The sequence below is a fragment of the Aulonocara sp. 'chitande type north' Nkhata Bay genome, linkage group LG13 (assembly GCF_057382095.1).
Source record: "Aulonocara sp. 'chitande type north' Nkhata Bay isolate Kocher_YH1m ecotype deep benthic linkage group LG13, A_spYH_male_GT1.1, whole genome shotgun sequence".
NCBI lineage: Eukaryota > Metazoa > Chordata > Actinopteri > Cichliformes > Cichlidae > Aulonocara > Aulonocara sp. 'chitande type north' Nkhata Bay.
This window is the reverse complement of record NC_141356.1, coordinates 5,798,985-5,821,917: the sequence shown is the minus strand read 5'-3', so window position 1 is coordinate 5,821,917 and position 22,933 is coordinate 5,798,985. Positions and strand designations below refer to the sequence as shown.

Genomic DNA, 22,933 nt, shown 5'->3' with positions numbered 1-22,933 from the left:
TTGTTCTTTAGGGGTTTTTTTTTATGTCCCTCTCATGTTTAAAATGTCTCCGGGCTTTTGAGTAATGCTGAAGACTACGCTGCCAGCATGACAAGGAGAGGCACGCCAGACAGAAAGGTTCATCACTTGCTAAAGCTAGTACACAAACGCACCCTCCTCCCCTCTCCTGGTCCCCCCCCAATCTGCCGACACACGCTGATAAAGTTACAATAAAGAGATACTGAAACAAAATCAATGGGAGTGGAGGAGGGAGACTTGCCCTGTGTGTGTTTGTGCGTGTCTTCCAGGAAAGGCAGAAACTGCACGAGTGTGCACCATGGATGCTTGCACAGCCTCACAAACACACACACCACGCTCCTCCCATCTTTCCACCGGAGCAAGGCCCCATGGTGCCCCTTGACGCCATGAGCGCCCAGAAAATTTAATCTTCCCAAATACTCATCAGGGCTCTCCATCGTCCTGCCGTGACAGCGCCGGGGATAATTAATTATACAATTTCGATGGGAATATCGACTAAACAAACCTATTAATCATAGCAAAAGTCAATAGGCATGGACACATTCAATCATGTCCCGGCCAATGATTACTCCTCTCAAAATACAATAATTATTTTCAAGAGCTGCCTCGAATTAAATTTCTGTCAAGCTGGTACAAGTCTTGCAGTTGATGAAGGATGCAATGGATTTTTTTTCTTTCCCCCCCTTCCCCAGTGGAGGAGTGTAAGGAGGGACATTTATCCTTTTGGAAAGGTAGTTTGTTTTATAAGGATCATAACACGGTGTGTTTAACTAGACCATGACCATCAGATTATCTCTGATGCCCCCATTATGTCATCCATCTTGTCTGGCTTGGTGAGGAGGCAGAGAGAGAGGGAGGAAGGGAGAAGGAAATGAAGGTGAAGGGAGGGTGGGGTACCTCAGCCTCCCCACAGCTACTGTTTCGCAGTTAGGGGACATTTCTGCTGGTCAGATTCAATCATGCTTTACTGGACAGCATGCAATCAGACATCCACATCGACTTTCCTTACTGAAGACTCGCAGTCTTCTACATTTTACCTTATAAGCAAGAATGTTTATTTTCTAGTTTCTGGATTATTTGGCTACCTTAATATGCATTTACAGTAAAAACGCTTAAAATAAGTCCATAATAGGATATACTGTATCTCAGCAGTTGAAGAAGAAAGAAGAAAAACAGAAGGACACGTGTTTTGGAGGCACTGAGCTTGCTTGAAGCCAAACAAATGTCACATAAAAGATAATGCTGAACTCAGTAAATTTTGGAAGTTAAGGAAAGTAACTGAAAATACTTTTTTTCCCCACAATTCCAATTCCAAAATATGCCAGCTTACTTTGAACCATCTGTTTGGCTGCGTTAGGCCACTCTAAACAATTGAAAATATTCAGTGGCTTCATTTAATTTATTGACACGCAAACACGGCTAATGGAAAATCAAGTGGGCGCTTTTTTTCAGCTCAGTGAGATGCACGTCACGTGACTTATAAACGCACAGAGCAGGAAAATCAACATTATCATGCGGCATATGAATAAACCCCGGACGGCCCAAGAAAATCAATATAATTACATGAATTTAAAAATATATATATTTCTCAATGTGACAAGAGACATGTGCAAAATCATACAACTTCACTTAAAAAGGCATGAATTGAATTAGCAGTAATAACGAGCTCACATTAAACCACACTGTCCTTGTGATACAAACCCAGTGCAAGTTCATAAATGATAACGCTGATTTATTACCCAAAACTTTAACTTAACAAGGTTAATAAACTCTGCCGCTTCACTGCCAATTCTGCTGTGTGTGTGTGTGTGTTTGTCATTCATGTTTTTTAACAAGGTCCAACTTTGAACTACTTAATGTAATATACAACCATATAAAAGTGGAAGTGCGTTCCTCTGCTGTTTTTCTTCTGCAGACGCTGAACACGTCTCGTCTGCACTGAGTGCTGCTTAAAAGTTATTCCCTACATTTGGCCTCTTGACTGGGGAAAAAGAGTGTTTGTTTGTTAGGTATGTGAGGGCATCTGCACCACTCAGGTCAGCAGCTGCAACCTAATTATTTTAACCTTTCTGTGCTACTGTGCAGACATGAGGAGTCATTTTGAACTTGTTCTTTTGCTTTGTTGATTTCACAGTCAGTCAGTGGCGGTCATTACACAGTGAAAAAAGAATGTATATGACAGTTGATCAAGGAAATTAAACTCGTAATAGATGAGAGGTGAGAAAGTAGATGATTATATAAAAGTTAAAGGAGTGACTTACTGAGGTCCCATTGTCTTCCCGGAATACTTCCTGGTTGACATAATTAAAAAGCTTCTTTTCAATTTGAAGAATAACCTGAATCAGTGGAAAGAGAGAAATTGCACTCTGATTAATAGCAATACTAATGTGAACTTCACTCAGTAATTAGAGAACTAATGAACAGCATTGAGCTGCAGCAGCAGGCAGCACTGTTATCTCTACACGTGTCTCATCGAGGCTTTACACTGACCTTGGCACCTCGGGGTCAGGTGTATCAAAGCAGAAAATAAGCAGTATTTGAAGTTTCATTACACAGGTCAAAACCTACAATTTTTTACATTAAATATGGTATTCGAATATTGTCATTTACTTACTAACAAAAGGGTTAGACCTATATTAATACCTTAATATCAGTAGGATAAAAGCAATGAAGTTTGACACACTGACCAACAGTGAGCAGTCTCACAGTCTTGACCTTTAAAACAGCAAACACTGTAATGTGTTGGCTATGATTACATTTAATCCTTAACTTATACCTGCTTCCAACGGTAGACTGTATATAAATGATGGACACGGTGACGTTGACATCTCCTGAACTGAATATTTAGGCCCTTAACAACTTGGTGTTTTAGAACTGGATCACGAGGTAGGCTCGCCCTAAACCATAACCTGCTATGAAATAATGAACATCATGTCATACCAGTAAGACTTTAAACTAAAGAATGAGACCATAAACTCATCAGGACAGTGTCTACGTAGTTCATCGACAGAGTTTCATACAATCTGACTTTGTGCAAACAGAGGTGTCGCCCCCTGTGGGTGGAAGGATTGGACCAGCCTACATTGGGTTAGTCCAGGGGTGGGCAATCTCAGTCCACGAGGGCCGATGTCCCTGCAGGTTTTAGATCTCACCTTGGGTCAACACTCCTGAATCACATGATTAGTTCGTTACCAGGCCTCTGGAGAACTTCAGGACATGTTGAGGAGCTAATTTAGCCATTTAAATCAGCTGTGTTGGTTCGAGGACACATCTAAAACCTGCAGGGACACCGGCCCTCGTGGACTGAGATTGCCCACCCCTGGGTTAGTCAGTGAATACACAGTCCCACAAAAGGACTGTATTTGTTTTTTTGTTTGGGGTTTTTTTTTTTGTAAGCGTTGATGAAATGATGCTTCAAAGCAGAAGAACTCACCTTTCGGTCATTATCAGTTTCTTGAAATACTAGCTTGTGAATTTCATTGTTGTCGGTTCTGATTGTCTGCATGGTGGCATCAGAGCAGAGTTTCTGGACATAAGAAAGCAACAGGATAGAGGATTATTGGAATGTTTATTCATTTGATGTCACTAACATGCAAACCATCTATGATATAATTTCTAGTTTACAGTTACTGGCACGTTAATATACAGCATACACTAGTTTCTCAGTATACCTCAACACCATTCGTTAAACACTGTGGTGTATTTGAATGACTTATAAAGAGCCAACCCACAAACAGCCACCTCACTGTCCCCTCTCTTTATCTGGGTCTATGTACTGACCCCATGGACTGTGTGCATGGTTAAATTCTTCTTTGTGGACTCTCTTAACAATTAGTTAAACATTCGGCCATCTGTGTTTGAAGACAGTTGAATGAGGAAATCCCTTAGCCAGTGGTTCCCATACCACACAGCAGAGAGCCAGTGACCTGATTCAAATTCAAAGCACAGATCTGATAATCGGGTCAAGCCAATATAGCGAGCAGAAAAAGGCCCTTTAGACCGAAATGTCACAAATCAGTCCTGCTTCGGCCATGAAGAAATGGCACACCAGATTAGAACAAACACCATGCCCTGAGAGAAAGTGGAACAACTCCTCGAACCCCCCTTCCACCGCCTCAGCCCCATTCCTTCATGCTTACCCCCACTCCCCCAAAAGCAACTTTCTAAAGCCCTAACAAATCGCTCCATCTTTCACTCATTTAGGCCTTCCAAATGCAGGGTCAATATGGTCCCCTGGCAGCCAAATGCTAATGCGCTTAAGTGTGCTTAAGCAGCTTTGTGCAATGAATAGGCCAAAGAAGGAGCTAGTGAGAAGGGCAAGAGATACTTTCCCTGTCAAAAAGTCACTGTAGCCACAGCTAGCAAAGACAATTGAAGAAGGTCATTTGGGGGTGTTTGATTACTGCTAAATGTAACAGTACTGTAATATAATACATAACTGATTTAAAAAAATAATAATTTTAAGATATCATCAGCAAAAACTCTTAGAAATCTTCAAGAAGATTGTGAGATGTGGTGAATTTTGCATTTTTTTTTTAAATTAGGGCTATTAAAAGCACCCTAACGTTTTTTGGGTTTCTACAAACATCGGACTCCAGTAATTCTTCCAAGTGGGTGCCCTTCTGTCGCCTTGCTTTGCAAATCCAAAAATCAGTCAAGCAGAAATCCCTGGCCACTTCACAGTTACAACTGAAGCCAGAAGCTTACACTGCTCGCTGGCACAATAAGCATCAATATTTAAAGGACAGAAATAGCCACTCCATTCATGTTCAAATGATTTCAATAATCCGTTAAGCGATACTTGAATCGCCGGCACAGTTAAATGTATGTAGATATGGACAGACAGAAGATGATACATATAGGTTTCAGCTAGGAGAAGAACAGAATGATGTAATTCTCAGTGAGATAACTGAGGTTTTGTATTCTTGTAGGTCTATATTGTGTGCCAAGAGTGTCACTGCTGGGAGGGTTCAATTAGAAAAAAAAGACAATTAGCTAATGCTTTTTCTGGTGGGAAAAAATGTCTTTTCCCAGAATGATTACACTTTAGCTACCTGAAGAAAGGAAACCACTTTAACTTAAAGCAAACAAATGATTCCAGATGCAGACTCTGTGTTTAGCCCGTTGGAAAAATAACAGGTATTTTACACAAATAGCAACCGGTGCAGACGGACCTTAAGGTATCCCAGCTCTGGACATCTGCGCATGTTAACAATCGATCCATTCCTATGTTTAACGACTGAGTAATCATTGCCGTTGGTGGTGGTTGATTGCACTGGATTGATCACAGCTCCCCTACTGTCATCTTCTGCGTCAAACATCCCACTCATTTAAGACGCGCCCGCTCATCCCAGTGGCTCTGTCATAAGATCCGCACACCAGACACTGAGGATGTCTGGGGGAAAATGAGAAGCCCATGCTGTCACTTAAGGCTATATCAGTGTGGTGCTGTGTCTTTCCCGCTGCCAACAGAGCCCAGGTGCTTGGGCAGAATCTTTGAACAGATCTCTCCCTTCAAAGCCGCAGCTTCCTAAGCACATTAAATGTAGAAACTGCCTCACTGACCATCCTAAATGACATTACCATAATTCTGCAATTGGCTTCTCATTTGATATATGCCAATTAGTCTGTGGGAAGAAGAAGAAGTCTGGCAAAGGGAAAATATTAACAGACAGCTGTCAGCGCACAACGCTGTAGTCCAAAGGACAGTGTGGATGTCTTCACTGCTGTGGCCTCTTTAACAGATCCTGCAAAGTGACTTGGCATTGCGTCTCTGCATTATGGGTCACAGGTCAGCACTGTGTGTTTGTCCAGGGCCAGAGGGGCCGGGTGGGGTTGGGGGGCTGGGATGAGAGGCGGAGGAAGGTGCTGGCTTTGTGCATCAATGGAGGATAATCTCATGACTGTCGAAGGAGGAAGCGGCTGCTTAAAGGAGCTCTCTATTCCAGCTGCTCTCCTTAGAAGAGAGGTTAAAGCAATCTGTCCCACTTCAAAGACCGAGGACGCGCACACACACACACACACACACACACACACACACACACACACACACACACACACACACACACACACACAAACTAGCATTCAAGCCTTCTGTGTTTGGTGCTGCCAACAGATGGACATGATCCACCGTTCCCAGCTTAAACACTAAGAAACCCTCTCAGGGCAGCATAGCAGTCTTGACAATGTGCAAAGGTTTGTTTCACAAGTCAACATTTAGAAGAGGAAAAAGGCTAATGGGACGCACAAACAGAAGGGAGCATTCAATGAAAATCACACCGCTCAGGTTTAAAAGACGAACAAGATTTCAGATATTAAATACAATAAAAGTATCTCTTGATTTTTTTTAACATTAACTAACCTTTATGTTTTACCTTTTTATTGCTCAAAACAAAATAAATGAAAGGCAACGCTGGAAAATTAATTTCATATTCAAGGCATGTAGTTTATTATATGCTTTTATTTCATGTAAACTGCATGTCCCAACCTATGTGATGGACCCCCCCCCCCCCCCCTCCCACAGAAGCCCAGTGATTATTAAAGAAAGTATGAGAGCGTGTGCAGAAAGAGACAAGAGGATGAGTGGACAATGAGCTAAGTATTCATTCTTCATTACTAGAGGCAGGGGACGGGGGCTCCCCTCTGTGTCAGCGGGAGCACTGGCATTGTCAGAATGCACCATTATTTTCTAGCTGCCACGCAAAGCCAAGCTGCCAGCTGAGTTAAGGTGTGCCAGCCGGGGTGGCAGGTTCAGCGCGAATTGCTCGGCACTCCGATCGCTTTTATTCCACTCGCCGTCGTTCATCACGCTCATCCTGCGCACGCGATTGCGACATCTGCACGAACGAGGGGAGAAGGTGGCATCCAAAGTAGCAGACAACAAATTCGGCCATGCTTTCCTGCCAGCTATTACACAGGAGAGCCAGTAAATCAGCTGTGACCCCTCCCCACCTCATCTGACTGGACACAAGCCAGAGTTATCCAGTCCGCTCTCCCTGTGACTGGCTAATTTAATGTCTCCAAACACAGTGGATTCATCACTGACACACACACACACACATATATACAGTGGTAAGGGGATTCAGCGTGAACGCAAAGTTAGTCTGTGTGACCCACTTGGTCGGCGGCTGACCCCAGTAAACCTGGCCTGTGTCCTCCCCTGACACCAAGTGAGACACACAGAACTCTCACTCCTTTCCATGAACTCAGTGAGCAGCGGTGAGAGCTGATGTTGATGGCCAATGGCAGTGTGCGCGTTGTAGGAGGTCCTCTAACCTGCCACGCCCTTGCTAAAAAAGAAAAAGAAAAAAAAGAGCTTGGTAAGAGGTAAGAGGGCGTGCGAGGTAGTGATAATGTGCCCTATTTATCTTGTGCATTATAACATCTGGGAAACTTCTCTAAAAACAATGGCACAATGAGGGCTGCCATTCTGGCTTTACCTTCAGAAACCCACCAAAAGCATTTGTCCCCCTGGAATTGATAATGGACAGGCCACAAATCATTCGGGACAACAGGACGGAGGGTTGTGTGAGAGAGAAACTCAATGTATGTGTATGTTTTGTGTGTGTGTGTGTGTGTGTGTGTGTGTGTGTGTGTGTGTGTGTGTGTGTGTTCACCCCTGGTATTTAACTTCTCTGCTGGCCCATTCTGCAGGGCCCCGCAGGACAAATTGCCCTGCATGGTTGTCTTTGAGAGGCAGTGCAGCGCGCAGAGAAAGGGACAGGGCTGAAACACAAGGAACAGGCCTATAAAAATTCATCACTTTGACCCCTGTGACCTCCAACTACTGGGTTGTTTTTTTTTTTCCTCTTTTTACTCACGCATACACACACAGATGCACGAGCACGCACTTGGCCACCCACCCAAGCTTGGAGCTGAGGGGAGTTATTCAGAAATCATCTATTCGAGTTAAGTTTTTAAAGAGAAACGGACAGTTGCTGCGACAAGTCGGCTCGAGCTGCAGAAACGCACTAAGCCTCGTGATCTCTCTGTCTCTTTCTCTCGCACATGCACACTTGCTGCTGACACAATAGCCGCAGAAAAGCTTTCTACACAGGAAAAGGCCACCAGATGCTTCATTGTGACTGTGTCTCTGTGTAAAGTAGTGGCAGTAAAAGGAGGCTGGGCTCTCCAGAGCCATATTAGTCCCAGTAAGAGGAGGGCATTGTCTCAGGCCCGGACTCTTGACACATTACTGCCACCTGTACAAAGAAAACCTAATGAGAGATTTAATCTGAGAAACCTCCCCTGCCACTTTTAGTCAGCACTTTGAAACCAACCGCGGCAGATGTCTGCAAGACTGTTTAACGTACCGGCTTCTCTTAACCTCTCAATAAAGCCGTGCATGCTTAAATTGCTCAATAGCCATTCATTTGAATGTTAGCTGCACTTATTACAATTCCTCCCAAAAAAAGGGAGCTTTGTGATGTGAAGGAGTAGCCGGCAGCGCCACGGCCATTCACGACTTCTTCTTAACACCTTGGACCTAAAGACGGCATTTATCCTGTTAATGAGAAAACAAATTCACATCCAACCGTGAAGCAATCATTGTAGCGCATTAAAATATAGGCGGCAGCAGCGCTATTGATAGAGTATAAGCACTTACTAAGCACCTGAAAACATTGCTCTCTCATTTAATTTACCTGCTCCTGCAGCAGCTCTAAACCGCAGGAATCAATTAAAGGAAACAGACAGCGAGGTGATTTGTCGTTGCCGAGTCAATTAGGGAATATCGAAGGCCCAATCACTGATTGGTGATTAGTGACGGTCCAATAAGCATACAGAGTATGTTGAGTTCATTACTCTGGTATTCAATAAAATCAGGTCCTAACAATTAATGAGAGAGTAATTCTGTACTCTTCGAAAGAGGCCGGAGCGTGGTTAGCACTGTAAACGAGACGCGCTGCAATCATGGAGACTCTTCCACAACTTTTGAAGAAGCAAATTAAACACAGACTTCATCAAATGTTAAAAACATATCTTCATACGTGTAACAAATGAGTTGTTCTTGTTCTGAGAGAGCATTTGATGGCTTTTTCAGTCAGGCGGGCCGGCAGGTGACCAGCTTCCTTCCTACTGGTAGGACCCCAGTAAACCCTCATCACACACAAAGAACGCAGACTTATTTGAAGCACCACCCGTTAATTTGTTTGCACCATTTCATCTAAATGATGTGCTTGTCCACCAGGGTGAGAGAGAGGGAGAGGTGTAATTCAGCAAAGGAAAGGGGAAAAGGGAAGGTAACAGAGGAGGAGGCGGAGGGGTCTTGACATCCCCCACCACAGGGCGCTAGGCAACCATCTAGTGGGTGGGCTTTGTGATACATTTTACCAATTTTTCATGCCCATCCCTCTTGATGTGACCCCACTCAGGGCCTTTTATATCAGTGACAGCTCTGCGCAGGAAAACATGCTGCCGCTCTGATAGCATGAAATCGGGAACAAAGACCCCCAAGGAGAGGAGAAGGGGGCCACCGAGGCACGCTGTGCTCCGGGCCCGCCTGGCTCTGGACACAAACAGATATTAGGACAGCCCCGGCCCCCGGCCCTGTCGGAGAAATGTGCCTGAGATGCATTGTTTTGGGCCTCCTCTAAGACAAAAACTTGAGCCACTCCTTCTGAAAGGGCCTGGCAATATGTTCGCCACCGATAAATCACAAGGGAGAGTGAGAGAAAGGGCCATGAATTCTCAATGTGGCCCTTAATGGGCCCTCTTAAATATGATGGGATATTTGTGTGTGGATGTGAATGGAGCCCGGTGACTTTTAATGTCAGTGGGCAGAGTTGTTTAAAAGCCCGTGGTGCCAACACCGGGTTTACAGCTGTGTTACAATGAGCCATTGTCGAGTAACATCACTCTGGTGCTGACAGTAAAGATTCACACTGGGAATCCTGTCGGCCAACTTGTTTAAATAATCCTTGCAGGTTTGCCGGCTTCCTTAACAACAGGGGAATGTTTATTCTTTGTCATCGCTTTTCAAAGTTTGCAGTGGAATGAGCCCAAGCTCGCAAACGCCACGAGTTAAATAGTTCCCTGATTTGAAAAAGGAATCATGTCTGACTTGCGACGTGCCGCTATTCTCATAAAGACTGCTTCTTGTGCTTATATGCGTTATGATTCAAATGCTGCATGTGTGCATGTTTGTGCACAGCCCGCAGCGACGACATGTGCCACTCAATCCTTCAGAGGGACAGAGAAAAAACTATTATTGTGCTCTGTTTTACAAACGCTGAGGACTGCATTAGTCAAAAATAGACTGACATCATACAAGTCGGACACTATGTACCAGGCACAAAGAGATCCCTATCCTTCACAGTTTATGCCACATTTCATCTGGACTAAATAACAGCATCACTGTTAGCTGTTGTCGTTCCTCCCTGGGTTATTTTTCAAAGCCGGGTGTCCATACTGACTAACAGAAGATGAGACAAACCATCAATAAAGCAAAACATAAAGAAAGACTGTGGTGGAAGCCAAAGTTGATTATTCATGATTTATAGAGCTCTTATGTTGCTTAGACAAAACAATGGATTAAATGTTTTTAAGTCATGCATTGAGTCCACTGGTATTCACAGACAGACCTGATTGATCACTAAATCAATTTATAGTATCTATATTGTTTGTATAAAACTTATCAGGTGCACTGTGGGTGTTACACTGTGGCATGATATGAACCAATAGTAAAGAGCCATCTCTCTAGAACCTTTAAAGGAATCTTCAAAGGTGCATCACCTTACGGCGCGCTTTTCATTTGTTGATTAGCTGAGTATTAACTAGAGATGGCACGATAACACTTTTTTATGTCCGATACCGATATCATAAATTTGGATCTCTGCTGATACCGATATGAATCCAATATATATATAATCAATAAAACAGTTTTTTATTAAATATCTTGCTGAATTTTGTATAAGTTCATACTCAAGTTTTAAAAACCAAAACACTAAAGCTATTCTGTTATACCTGTATGCAAAAAAATACACTGCACCCAAAATATTTCACAGATCAGCAACACTGATCAATCTAATAGACATAAACCTGCACCATCCTCCCTATTCTGCTATTTTAAAGAGAACTTAGTGGAAATATTAAACAACCCAGCTAATAGGGTTGCCAACTCCCAGCAAAAAAAAATAGGAAACCACCCCCCACCCTTTGCCTTGTGATGCTTAATCGACATAATCGACTTTAATTTAATGCACGTGTAAAACAAATGCACAGGAATCAATTATTTTTCAACAATAATGAAATAGATTCAACATCTTTCTTCAACAGAATTGCAGACTGCACAGATGGTACCTTCCCAAAGGAAAAAGTAGTATAGCTTACTAGGGTATATTAGACTTAACAGTTTCTATATACAGTAATGGACTTCTATATATTTTACATCAGATGAAAACTTTGGTTGTAAGATTCAGATAATTATTTATTAAAAGCTGGAGAATAAGAAAGAAAAGTATTTCTTTGTATCCCCCCTTTCCCTGGCAAAACTTTGCTAGATCCGCCCCTGCACAGTTACCAGCTAAATAAATTCTAACAACAGCTTATCAAGCTTAAACGTGCTGCTGTTGTTCAGCCTGGTTTCCTCTTTCTGGCGCAAAGTGGGTGATAAACAAACAAGAGAGACGGGACTCGCGACAGAAAAGCCGATCAGCTGATCATTGATCAGTTTCAATTTGAAGTAGCAACAGGAGAGGGAGGGGGAGAGAAGAGGCAGTCGCTCATTATATCGGTTGTTAAGCTTAACGTGGGAATGCTTTACAAACATTCAGAGATGAACTTACATATATGCTTTACTTCTCTGGGATAGCTCTCTCGGAGATGAAATGCCGGTTTGGTAGCGAGGCTCCAAATGCTCAACCAGACCGCCGAGAGGTCGCCACAGCCGCTCTATGACGTGACGCATACTGCTCCGAAGTGCTAAGGTCATGAGCTGGGTTACGCCATGTCGCAAGTTTTGTGAGGTACTTTTGTAATATTTAATGGATCGGATTACATTTTTTATTTCTCTCTGATATCCAATCCAGTAATTTAGGTCAGTATCGGACCGATACCGATATGTAGAATCCCTAGTATTAACCAATTAAAAGATGTAAGTTCCTCCTTTTTTTACATCTTAAAAAATAGACATTAAGTCAGTTAAAGAGAATGTAATCAACAGATTAACTGAGTAATGGTCAACTCAAGGGGGGGAAAACTCATAACTCAAATATACTGCCGATGAATCTGTCACTCAGCTGCTTAATAGAATAGGTTTGAAGTACAAAAAAAAAGAGACATCTAAACAGTGGCTCCAGCTGGAGAAGACAGCAGTAGTGCGGGGCTGTGGGGTAACTCAGGTTACAGCCCTGACCGAGACCAACCCCAGGGGCCAGCAAGACGGCGTCCCATCCCGGGCCCCGTTGGTGCCAGGCTCTGCGCTCATCCTTGGCTCGGTTTGTCACGCCATCCCACCGTTGTTGGCATGGCGTTCCCAGCTGCCAGTGACAGCGCCCCTCCCCACCTTCCCCCAAGTACACAATGGCTGGCGCCAGGCTCAAACGGCCTGTTGTTAATGAGCAGGACCAACAGAAGCCACTGCTTGTTCTTCATTTGCCAGGGTTTTAATTATATGGACAGCGTTGCCATCAAAGCTGCATCTCTCAAGTTTGCGCCCTCGTAGCTGAACTCGTTTTTTCTCCTCCGTGTCTTCGCCGCTGTATTCATTAGCATCAAAAGCAAACAGAGAGAAGAGGGAGAGAGAACAGGCTCTGTTGTCTAGAGGGAATAGTCTCCCTCTATATCCAGATGGGTTATCAGTGATATAATGGGCACTCATTGTGATAGATTGGACTCTTCTAAGCCAGATAATATGCCGTTATTGTATTGTAAGGAAATATCTCCACATGTCTAATAGGGGTGGGAATCACCATACATCCCACGATACATTATTATCACAATACTTAACGCACGATACGATATTATTGCAATTTTTAAAAATATTTTGCGATATTCAGATTCTGTACATAAAGGTAAACTTTATCAATATTCATATCTAATATCAAAGTCTCACACTCAGACTTTCTCTCGTTTCAGTCAGTTTTATTGTTGACAAACTGAACAGTTTGTATTACAGTCTAGTCCAACTTAACTGAATGCAACCATCTGGTACAATTATAGCTATTCTGAACTATGCAATTTGTGAAACCTATGCAGCCCATTCAGCAACTGAAGAATTTGAAAGTAAATTAAAACAAAATATAATTTTACATTAAATAAAAAAGTTTTAAACTTAATTAAAATAAAACATGTCTTAAATTAAAATAAGTAAACTGTCATGTTTATTGCTGCCAAAAAAAAAGTTAAACACATTTGGACAGTGAAGGAATGTCAGGATTCTTGCTCAGAAAAAGGAGCTGATCAACATGCTCTGAAGTCAGAGTCCACAAAAACTTTTTTTTGTAACAAAATATCGATTTCTGCTGTCCCTGTATCGATACATTATTAGCAAACAAAATATCACGATACTACACAGTATCGATTTTTTCCCCCACCCCTAATGTCTAACCACTGGGGCCATAAACAGGCGTAGGTCAAACAGTAGGTGCTAATAACTCTATTTTGACTTGCACGGTGCAGTAAATGAATGAGGTTTACTGCATCAGGACAATTAAGACAATGTCAGGTGGGTAGTCTTTCATGGAAAAAGTGTATTGATTTAGTAGATTACCACGACCATTGGAAGGGATTTGTCAATACAATCTGGCCTAGCAATAAAATAGTCAAACACAGCACTCCAATGCCTCCTCTTGCTAGCAACGCCGTCCTCGAGAATTCTGAAAGCGGTCATTCCTCCACACGAGCAAAGGCAAAGGTATGTGATCTGTGTCGTGCTCATTTTGGCATCCAACTGTTTATCAGCTAGAGTTGCGAAAACATCCAGTCTGAATTTGATTAAACACTATAGAGAGGTGGAAAAAAAGAGCCATTAAATTTCAGCGCTGGGCTGCTCTTTAAAATTGCAAGACGGGGTAATGGCCTTGGCTCAAAATGTGCTCTCTAAGTGCCCTTCTAGGTGCAGGAAGATTTTTAGGCAAATTCCAAAAGACTTGGTACATATATGACTGTGTATACATCTGTGTCTCTGGGTATCAATGCATGAGTGTATCTGGAAAGATGAGGGCAGCCAAGGAAGGTCGCAGTCCCCAGTGTCGGGGGTTCCACAGAACAGAGGCCCAATCAGTGCTGGCCCGCTGGTTAATGGATGGATGGCCCCCAAAATTAATTAGCCTGACTAATGTAGTGTACACTTAATTACACTGGCTGCCTTTTGATTTATAGCTGGCCTGATACACACATGCTAGTCAAAGTCAGGCTAAAAAGGGAAAAATTGTTTAGCCTTTACTAGCGCAAATTATTTACCAGGGTTAGGTTCAGCAGCCCGGACAATGGACCTGATGAACTGCTGCTGGTTTTAGTTAGACACTCCAGATAATATACGCGTTGTTTCTTTCCACTGTCTGAACAACAACCACTGTAATATTCATATTGCATTATCAAAAAGGAATAAATAAGGTGGCTGTAGATTGGAAATGACTGAGGTCCTTGCACCCACATGCTCAATAAGAAAACATGACATTCATGAGAAAAGTGATGTCCAAAAAAACCATGTTTGGTTGTAATTCTGCTCCCATAGTCACGAGCATGTGCACTGAGTGATTGCACTGTGTGAAAAATGAATGATCTATCACGCTGCTCTGTCATTACTAGGCATTTTACAGCATTCATTAGGAGTGGGGCTAGTCTAGGGCCCCACCTTTAATTTCATGCTGCTCAAGCGAGAGAAAGGACACAGGACAAAGGAAGGAAGATTGATGCCCAATCCAGCCCTCTCCACTTCCTGCAGGTGCAGACAGGGGGTGCTATTCTTAGTGTATCTCTCCAGTCAATGAGAGGCCAGCTAGTCTAATGAAATCTGTCCATGTAGCAGCAGATCAGGCCCAATTAAAACAGCCCCGCACCATGTCACGGGGACAGTAGATCAAGTCAGCAATTAACCTCCACGCTGGCCTCTATCAATCCTTAAATTGGAGCGGGCTGGCCAGCAGCACACAATCTCTGCAGATATTAAATTTACATTCTATTAAGTTTAATTAGGAGGGATTTTAAATATACTAGGAGTCCAGGCACAGAGCCCTGAGCCTGTCATCGACACTGTTGATTCACAGCCACGGGCCACCTCGAGGGACACGCATATACTCTTTAATACACGCCATCTTTTACCACCTTCTGACTGAAGCGTGGAACCATAGAAAAAAAGATGTTCAGTGTAGGTGTGCACGGTTCGACAAAGGTTATATGATCTGGCTTCTTAACTGAGAGCCCAGCCTGGGAGCAGCTGTAGGGTGAAAGGATGGCAGCAGATTTCAATAATAAGATTAAGTGTACAGGTACAGGTTGACTGTTGTCACCTGAGCGTTACTTAAAACACAGTGACTAATGGTTTGTGTGGGACTTTATATTAGCTGTCTTTCAATGACTGCTATTTTACAATAACAATGTGCATACAGGGAATCCTTACGCCATTTCAGTCCTTAACTGGAAATTTCAGTCCAGATCCTCACCTATTAAATATTAATCGTTTCTGTATTTAACAAATTAACATTTAATTATAAACATTAACTGCTGGTTGAACAACCACTGGAGATCAGGGTGTTTCCTGGCATGTCCCCTTGGGCTCTGAGCAATTACGGCATCGTTTCAATTAAACATTTTAGCAACAAAGCTGTTAACTGAATAACGACTGAAAATTTTTTGGCTTAATTTATCATTAAATGAGTTGTTCTGTCTAACTTACACAAAATTATTTTTGCCAGTCAAGATTATCGCTGGATACTAAGGTGCACTGAAATTTACAAAGGTGGTCAGTTAGACCCGACTGTCAGTATTGAAACATCTTTGAAAAAAATAAATAAATTAAATGGACTGTTAACAGCCTGTTTCACTCACAGAATTTTACTTTTTTGGTTTATTTTAAGCCTAACAGTCACCTGCAGTGAGCGGTAGTATCTGGCCTCGATTGTGAATGAAGAAGACCAAACACAGCCTTTGGGGGTAACGTTGGTCTAACAGGTTTCAGGGCATTCCTTCAAAAACATGAGACTCAGACTCCCTAAAGGAAGTTAGAGATTGATATGCAGCCGTGTTTTAATAGCATGCTCTATCTTTACACCGCTTATCATGAATGTCCTGAATGTGCCTTGAACATGAGCGCTTGATAAGGGATATAAATGGACTGATTCAAAACGTCTCCTTTGTACTTCTTTGTTTTATCAGCACTGATGCAAAGCATGATCAAGCCAAATCATGATCACACCCATGGGAGAGGAGAGAGAAGGTTGGCGGGGCATGGGCACCTCTATGCTGCTCAGCCTGAGCATTAGTCTCCACGTGGCTGTGTCTTTTGTCTGCGAGTCAAAGGGCCGCTGAATGGGGGTCAATTGAAACCAATTCCCTCTGTCGGACACAATTAATGGGGTTGCCCAGGGTGGGCAGGAGGGGGGCAGCCGCAGGCCTTTGGTTACTGATCCTGCCGCGCAAGCATGCCAGGAATTTGCCACCTGGAATTTGCCCTGTGACAATGACAAACCCACTGCCTTCCGAACCCACCTCCTTCTCTGTGCACACACGGATACATCCTAAAATACTCCCTGTCCCATCTGCCCTCCCACAAGGCAGGATGGGTGACATGGGAGTGGCTAGATGTTGTCCACAGTCTAGTCCCCCACAATGGACAAGAGACAGAGAAGAAGAGGAGTGGTGTAGCGTGCAGCTGTAGAGAAATGTACTAGAGTATTTTCTGATCCAGTGATTCTCAAAGTGAGGCCTAGGGAGCCCTCTGGGTGTTTTGAGAGCTGTCCCCAATGCACAGCAAATCAAAAAGCCAAGTAGTTCAATTTTGCAAATATTTCATCCACTTAACACAGCAAAAGTACACACAAGTATCTATTCATCAGTTTGGCTATTTTGTTTTCCCCCAGCCTGTTTCTATCGATTGAAAAAAAGAGAACGAAGAGCGAGAAAAGCAAAAAAATGAGATTCTTAGACAGGGAGAAAGAGCGCCAGCCTCCCTGTGCCTGAATCAATCTTCGGATAAGTATGGACGATCGATCCGCTAGCAGCCCATCTACAGTTAAGCACTTCAGTAGATGTGCACTAATTGTCCTGTTGACATTAATTGTCATTAAAGGGCTTAAAACGGCCTCCCGGCTGTGAGTTACACCCTGCGCAGAGGTTGCAACCCATTTGTTTATATTGGTGACATCACAGCCCTCTCTACGGCTAACACGCAGGTCGCCGTTAAATCAGACAGGTTGATCACCGGATCACATTTCGGTCAGATGACATCATCAGCTTTTTTTGGTCCCCATTAAATGTTCGGCTTGTTTGAGGAACCCTCATTAAGCTGGAGGAAAGGTGAGTTTGGGTGCAGTTTATACGCCGGCCTAGTGCTCCAACTTCCCATTGGGAACAGGGCGAATCAATCAGTCATTAGGTCTAACAAATTGGTGTGTGTGTGTGTGTGTGTGTGTGTGTGTGTGTGTATTCGCATTGGATGTGACTGTGTAAGTGAATGGGGCCAAGGTGCATAAGAAAGGAGTTCTATGGAGGGGAAAGGGGGGCAGAAATGGGGCACACACCGATGCAAGCCTGACACATCCCTGGAAAAGGGGTCACGACCCCTTACTGCACTCAAACAGCATTTCACAGCAATGCAGACACAGAGAGGTGGAGAGTTTACCGACCACAGAGCAGCTTGGACAAGACAGGAAACATGAGGAGAGAGTTATCTATAATTAGCTGCAGAGGATAAACACAGATAGACTCTGATTCATCTCATCTGACTTTATTGGATGCTTTCCTTTCAGCTTAATGCAGCCATATTCCCTGCCAGTACTGGCATTGAAAATACAGTTTTCCTTCATATCTGAATGCCTGGAACACTGTCTTTTTTTCCGCAGAGATGATAAGATTTAAAACAGCCCATCGTTGACAGAAAATCAATGTGGCATCCTAAATGTGTGCCAGGTGACATGTAATTGCAGAAGCTGACTTCTGAATAGCCTCAGTGTGTTTGTACATCTGCTGCTGTGGATTCTGTTCGTTTATTTATTATCTCCAAAGCAACGCATGCTCACATGACCAGCGGCTTAATGTGATCCAATTACAGCACCAAAATCAAATGTACTGCATAAACTTTGAGGCCATTAATCAATGCCCGCGATAGATCGCTGAGTAAAAACATGTGATGTCCATCCCACTTAGCTGGCTGCCACAGAAGAGGCGGTGATTTACTGCCCCACCTAGTGCCTGGATGGCTAAACTACAAAAAAAAGTTTTTTTCTGTGCCACACAAAGTTAAGTCCTTCCTAACTCATTTAAGCATTCAAGCCCTCCATTCAGAAAGCCTCCCCTCCTCTTCCCTCTCCTCTGAATAGGGTTGAAATGAACAATGCTCACACCTTGAGCAGGCCCACTGATTCGTGGACCATTGTGCTGGAGAGGAGGGAGAAGACCCGCTAACAAGTGTCTCCCCTACTCTGTTACCACAACGCTGTCTGCAATGTCTTCTATAATTTCCTCATCTCCCCAAGGAGAATACTAAACGACGACCTTAGCCATGGCTACGTTTGCACCAAAAGAAGGAAGGAGGAGGAGGACGAAGAAAGAGGGGAGGGAAGGAGCCAGGGAGGAAGGGAGAGGAGAAAGAGCTGTGAATGGCACCATAACATAACAATGCACTCCGAGGCTCGGTCGGCAAACACAGCTGGGCCGGCCACAGTGAAGCGTTTAATGAGTCATAACTCTAAAGAGACAGTGAGGCTCTAAAACCACTTTTACTATACTGCGGTCACCCTCACAAACACAGTCACACACACAAAGGCTTTATGGCACGATGCTGTATCACTATGGATTTGATAGCACGTAACCGCACGTGTGTACAGTGTGTCATTAGCTCTCTGTTGTGCCATTACATCCCCATAACGCCCAGATAATGTATACAGATAGCCATCCATTACTAATATGTCAAGAAAACAAACCCTACTCACCTCAATAACTTTCTTAGAGTCCAACCTGAAGTTAAAGTCACCGAAGACAAAAAATGGCAGCTTCTCATACCGCTGGTCCGTGATCCTGCAAAACATTAACACCACACACACACACAAAAACATAAATAATAGAAAAAATCTGACATTCATCACCATCAGGTGTCAAAGGTTATCAGTTCCTTTGACTCAGGCTGTTAAGTTCATGAGGGCCTCAGCACCCCCTGGTGGTCTGATCACTTCAATTAAAATTTTTTGTGATCTGATCCAAGCTTTCAGCACTTTTGCAGCACTCAGCAGGCAGAAAACAGTAGAAACATTTTATCTGAAGCCTCATTTTTAGTATGAAGGAGAATGAAGAAGAAAATTCTATGAAATTGCTGCATTTGTCTTTTAAAAAATATCTAGTGATCCATTTGCAGGATTTTCAACTCCTGACTGATACGCTGCTATTAAATGACCTAAGTCCAGTTCACCTTTGGATACATGCGAGGGCTTCGAGTAAACGCTGCTTTCAGCTTGAAAACAGTCATTCTCAGGTGACGCCACAATTAAATGAATCAAGTGTGACCGTTTCCTTTGACAATCTGCTTTGATGGCAAAGAAAATTCACTTTGCTGAACTAATCAACGTGTGAGTAAACCAGACTCAACCCTGTTAACTTATTAAGCGCTGAGAGGTTTAGAGCCAAAGCGCATTTTCTGATTTGGTGCTAAGGCACAAAAAGCACAGCGGAGCAGCATTTTCTTATGATGCACACATCTGGGACAGACTCGTATAAAACCAGAGGTCTTCGTTTTTTCACACGAGGCTGATTTGATAACAGAGTTAAAAGAATGTGCATGTAGCTGAAGCGGAAAACCAGGCATGAATTTATTAAACGTTAAGATGGCAGAAAGGAGAAACTGCAGACAGTGAGACAGAGAGAGAAATGTGCTACGTCATCAACATAACTTATTCTTGTGTGATTTATGGCACTGATTTTTGCTTGCCAGAATTTTCTTATACGTCTCTGTCACTGATATATGTAGTACTGTGAGTGCAAGTGGGCACCTGTAAGCCTGGACCTCGGCTTGGATTTGTTTGCCACGGTGGAAAGGGTTTTATCTCATTTCTATGTGCTTTTTAAACAATCCCTATCATGTAGACTTTGGTGTTTTATGTTTCAAAACGCAACGTAGCTTGCCATCACCAGTGTGTGAATGTGTGTGTGAATGGGTGGATAACTGGATATGTAAAGCGCTTTGGGGTCCTTAGGGACTAGTAAAGCGCTATATAAATACAGGCCATTTACCATTTACCATAATTGAATTCTCAACAAATGAAAATCTGAATGAATTAAGAGATTCTACTTAACTTCCTTTTAATCTTTCTTCTCATTTTGCTCAGTGTTTTTTTGTACCTGTTAATATAAATTTGATAAAAAATGGTTTTCCTACACTGAAGGTTTCAAGACAAATAAACCTGCTGGTCCCGTAACCCAGCGGGCTAATGCACCTACATATTCTGCCATGTTCTGTTTTAGTTAGACCAAGTGAAATTGCTCTGCCGATGCCTTTTAAAGGTCTTCAAAATCCACCAGAGTTTATTGCTGGCTGATGTTTTAATGCACTAAATACCCTGCTTCTTTAAACCTTAAGCATATACAGTCTATGGATTTGCAGATCCTCTCTGATGTGGACCGCTTCCAAATCTCCAGAACTTCACCACACCGCCAGCATCCCAGTGCTTAAAAAAAAAATAATGCACCTAAGCGACATATAATTAAGTCCTACGCCTCATCACCTACTTAAAAGTGTCTCTTCTACAGAGCAGAGATAGGAAATTAAAGCTCTTGTGTAATTAATGATTCAGGATGCTTGGCTCGCTATCCCCACTAATCGCACGGATAAATCTCACCGTGGACTTCCCAGGCACAGATAACAATATATTTATGAGGCCGTAAAGAGAGAAGAAGGCTTTTCTTAGCGCCGGGTCTCGGTCTGCCCGGCTGTCGTAAAGCACAGCCACTTCTTTTCTGTGTGGTGGCGAGGCGAAGGTGACTGAAGTAAGGAGGCGGGGGAACACAGCTATTATATTAAATAGAGAGTATGCAGTTTGACATTCCCTTATATTAAGCAGAAACTGCACACAGCAGTGTGGAGCAGTGGAAATGGCACTTGGTCTCCATATATTTTCTTTTAAGCTGATGCCCGAATAACCAGCATCTCTTTAAACAAGGCTGGCTGGTGAATTGCCGGCTATACAGAGCCCACATTTTCTCAATGGTTTGTCTGCACATTTCTCCAAACATTTTTAGGTTCTCTGCACTGAAAGTAATAAACATAGCTTACATAAACCAAAAAAAACACTAGAGGTAACCTTCGAAAGGCTGTAAGTCACCCGAAACCCTTTAATTTATGTGTCAAAATAAGGTTATGGTGCCCATAAATAAGCCAAAATGATCAGTCCTTTTAACGTGTAATGTGTAAAAGCACACTGCTCAAAATGTCTACCCTCCATGTTTTCACTAAGTCACTGATGTTTACTATACCTAACTATTATTTTTCTGAGTATAACTGACTGCTGCTCTCTATCCTAATGTCTAAAGTTTACTTTCTAAAGCAAGCACGGGCAGGTTAAACCAATAAAAGGTTTATGTAACATCTTATGTCGAGCTCAACTGATAAGACCAATATCAATACCGATATTTGGTGATCTAAAATATCTGCCGACCTCTCTAACGCAGTTTAACAATAATCTTATTTTATTATCGCGACAGGTTGTGGATTACTCATTTATCCTCTGCCGGCCTGTGCAGAGGATATCAAAATCAAAAAAAAAAAAAAAAAATTATATGCACATTTAAATACAGGTTGAACCAAAGTGCTGTATATAGTAGAGATAAAATAGCAAACATACATAGTAATTACTATAAAAGACTAGTCATTCATTCTAGTCAGTGTTTTCAACTGGGTTTTAAAAATGTCGAGTGCTGGCAAAGGCCTAATGTGAAGGGGTAGACTGTTCCAGAGTTTGGGTGCAGCGATTGCAAAAGCTCGGTCACCTCTGTTTTTCCGTCTAGTTCTGGGGATAGTCAGAAGCAACTTATCTGCAGACCTAAGGGCTCTACTTGGATTATTTTTTGTTAAAAGGTCCGAGAGATAAGATGGAGCTAATCCATTCAGAGATTTACAATTAACAAAATCTTGAAGTCGATTCTACGATGTACTGGTAACCAGTGTAAACGTGCCAGGATTAGGGAGATATGATCACATTTGCGAGTGCGTGTCAGGAGTCGGCCGCCAGCTGTCACTCAGGATAAGTGAGTGACAGCTGGTTGTTGCGTTTGTGGCATTTCTCTGGTGGACAAACTCTGTAACATTAGAACTCAAAACATGACTGAAAGGTGTTCTCTGTGTCTCATTATGTGGAGACCCTCTGGCGTAACCAATCACGGAAGCTCCACTACCACCATCTGTCCAATACATCCAATCAGTGCAAGGACACGGGATCCCCCGACCACTTTTATAGCAGCCCCTGATCAAACACCAGGTATTCTCCCTTTCTGCCCTGGAAGATCACAAGATTTTCAATTCAATTCAGTTTTATTTATACAGCGCCAAATCACAACAACAGTCGCTTCAAGATGCTTTGTATTGTAAGGTAGACCCTACAATAATACAAAGAAAGAAAAACCCAACGATCATATGACCCCCTATGAGCAAGCGCTTTGGCGACAGTGGGAAGGAAAAACTCCCTTTTAACAGGAAGAAACCTCCGGCAGAAGCAGGCTCAGGGAGGGGCGGGGCCATCTGCTGCGACCGGTTGGGGTGAGAGAAGATCTTCTT

The 22,933-nt window shown here is 42.9% G+C and overlaps 1 protein-coding gene across 2 annotated transcripts in view; it reads right to left on the bottom strand.

Annotated features, from left to right (window-relative positions):
* Positions 1–22,933, bottom strand: part of inpp5a (inositol polyphosphate-5-phosphatase A) — a 167,914-nt gene that overhangs the window by 25,328 nt on the left and 119,653 nt on the right. For both annotated transcript variants that reach the window (XM_086258379.1, XM_086258380.1), the window contains 3 exons: positions 19,107–19,191; positions 3,452–3,544; positions 2,280–2,354 (listed from right to left, as the gene is read on the bottom strand). In XM_086258379.1, coding sequence (XP_086114505.1) covers positions 2,280–2,354; positions 3,452–3,544; positions 19,107–19,191 — 253 coding nt within the window. The remainder of the gene's footprint in view (positions 1–2,279; positions 2,355–3,451; positions 3,545–19,106; positions 19,192–22,933) is intronic.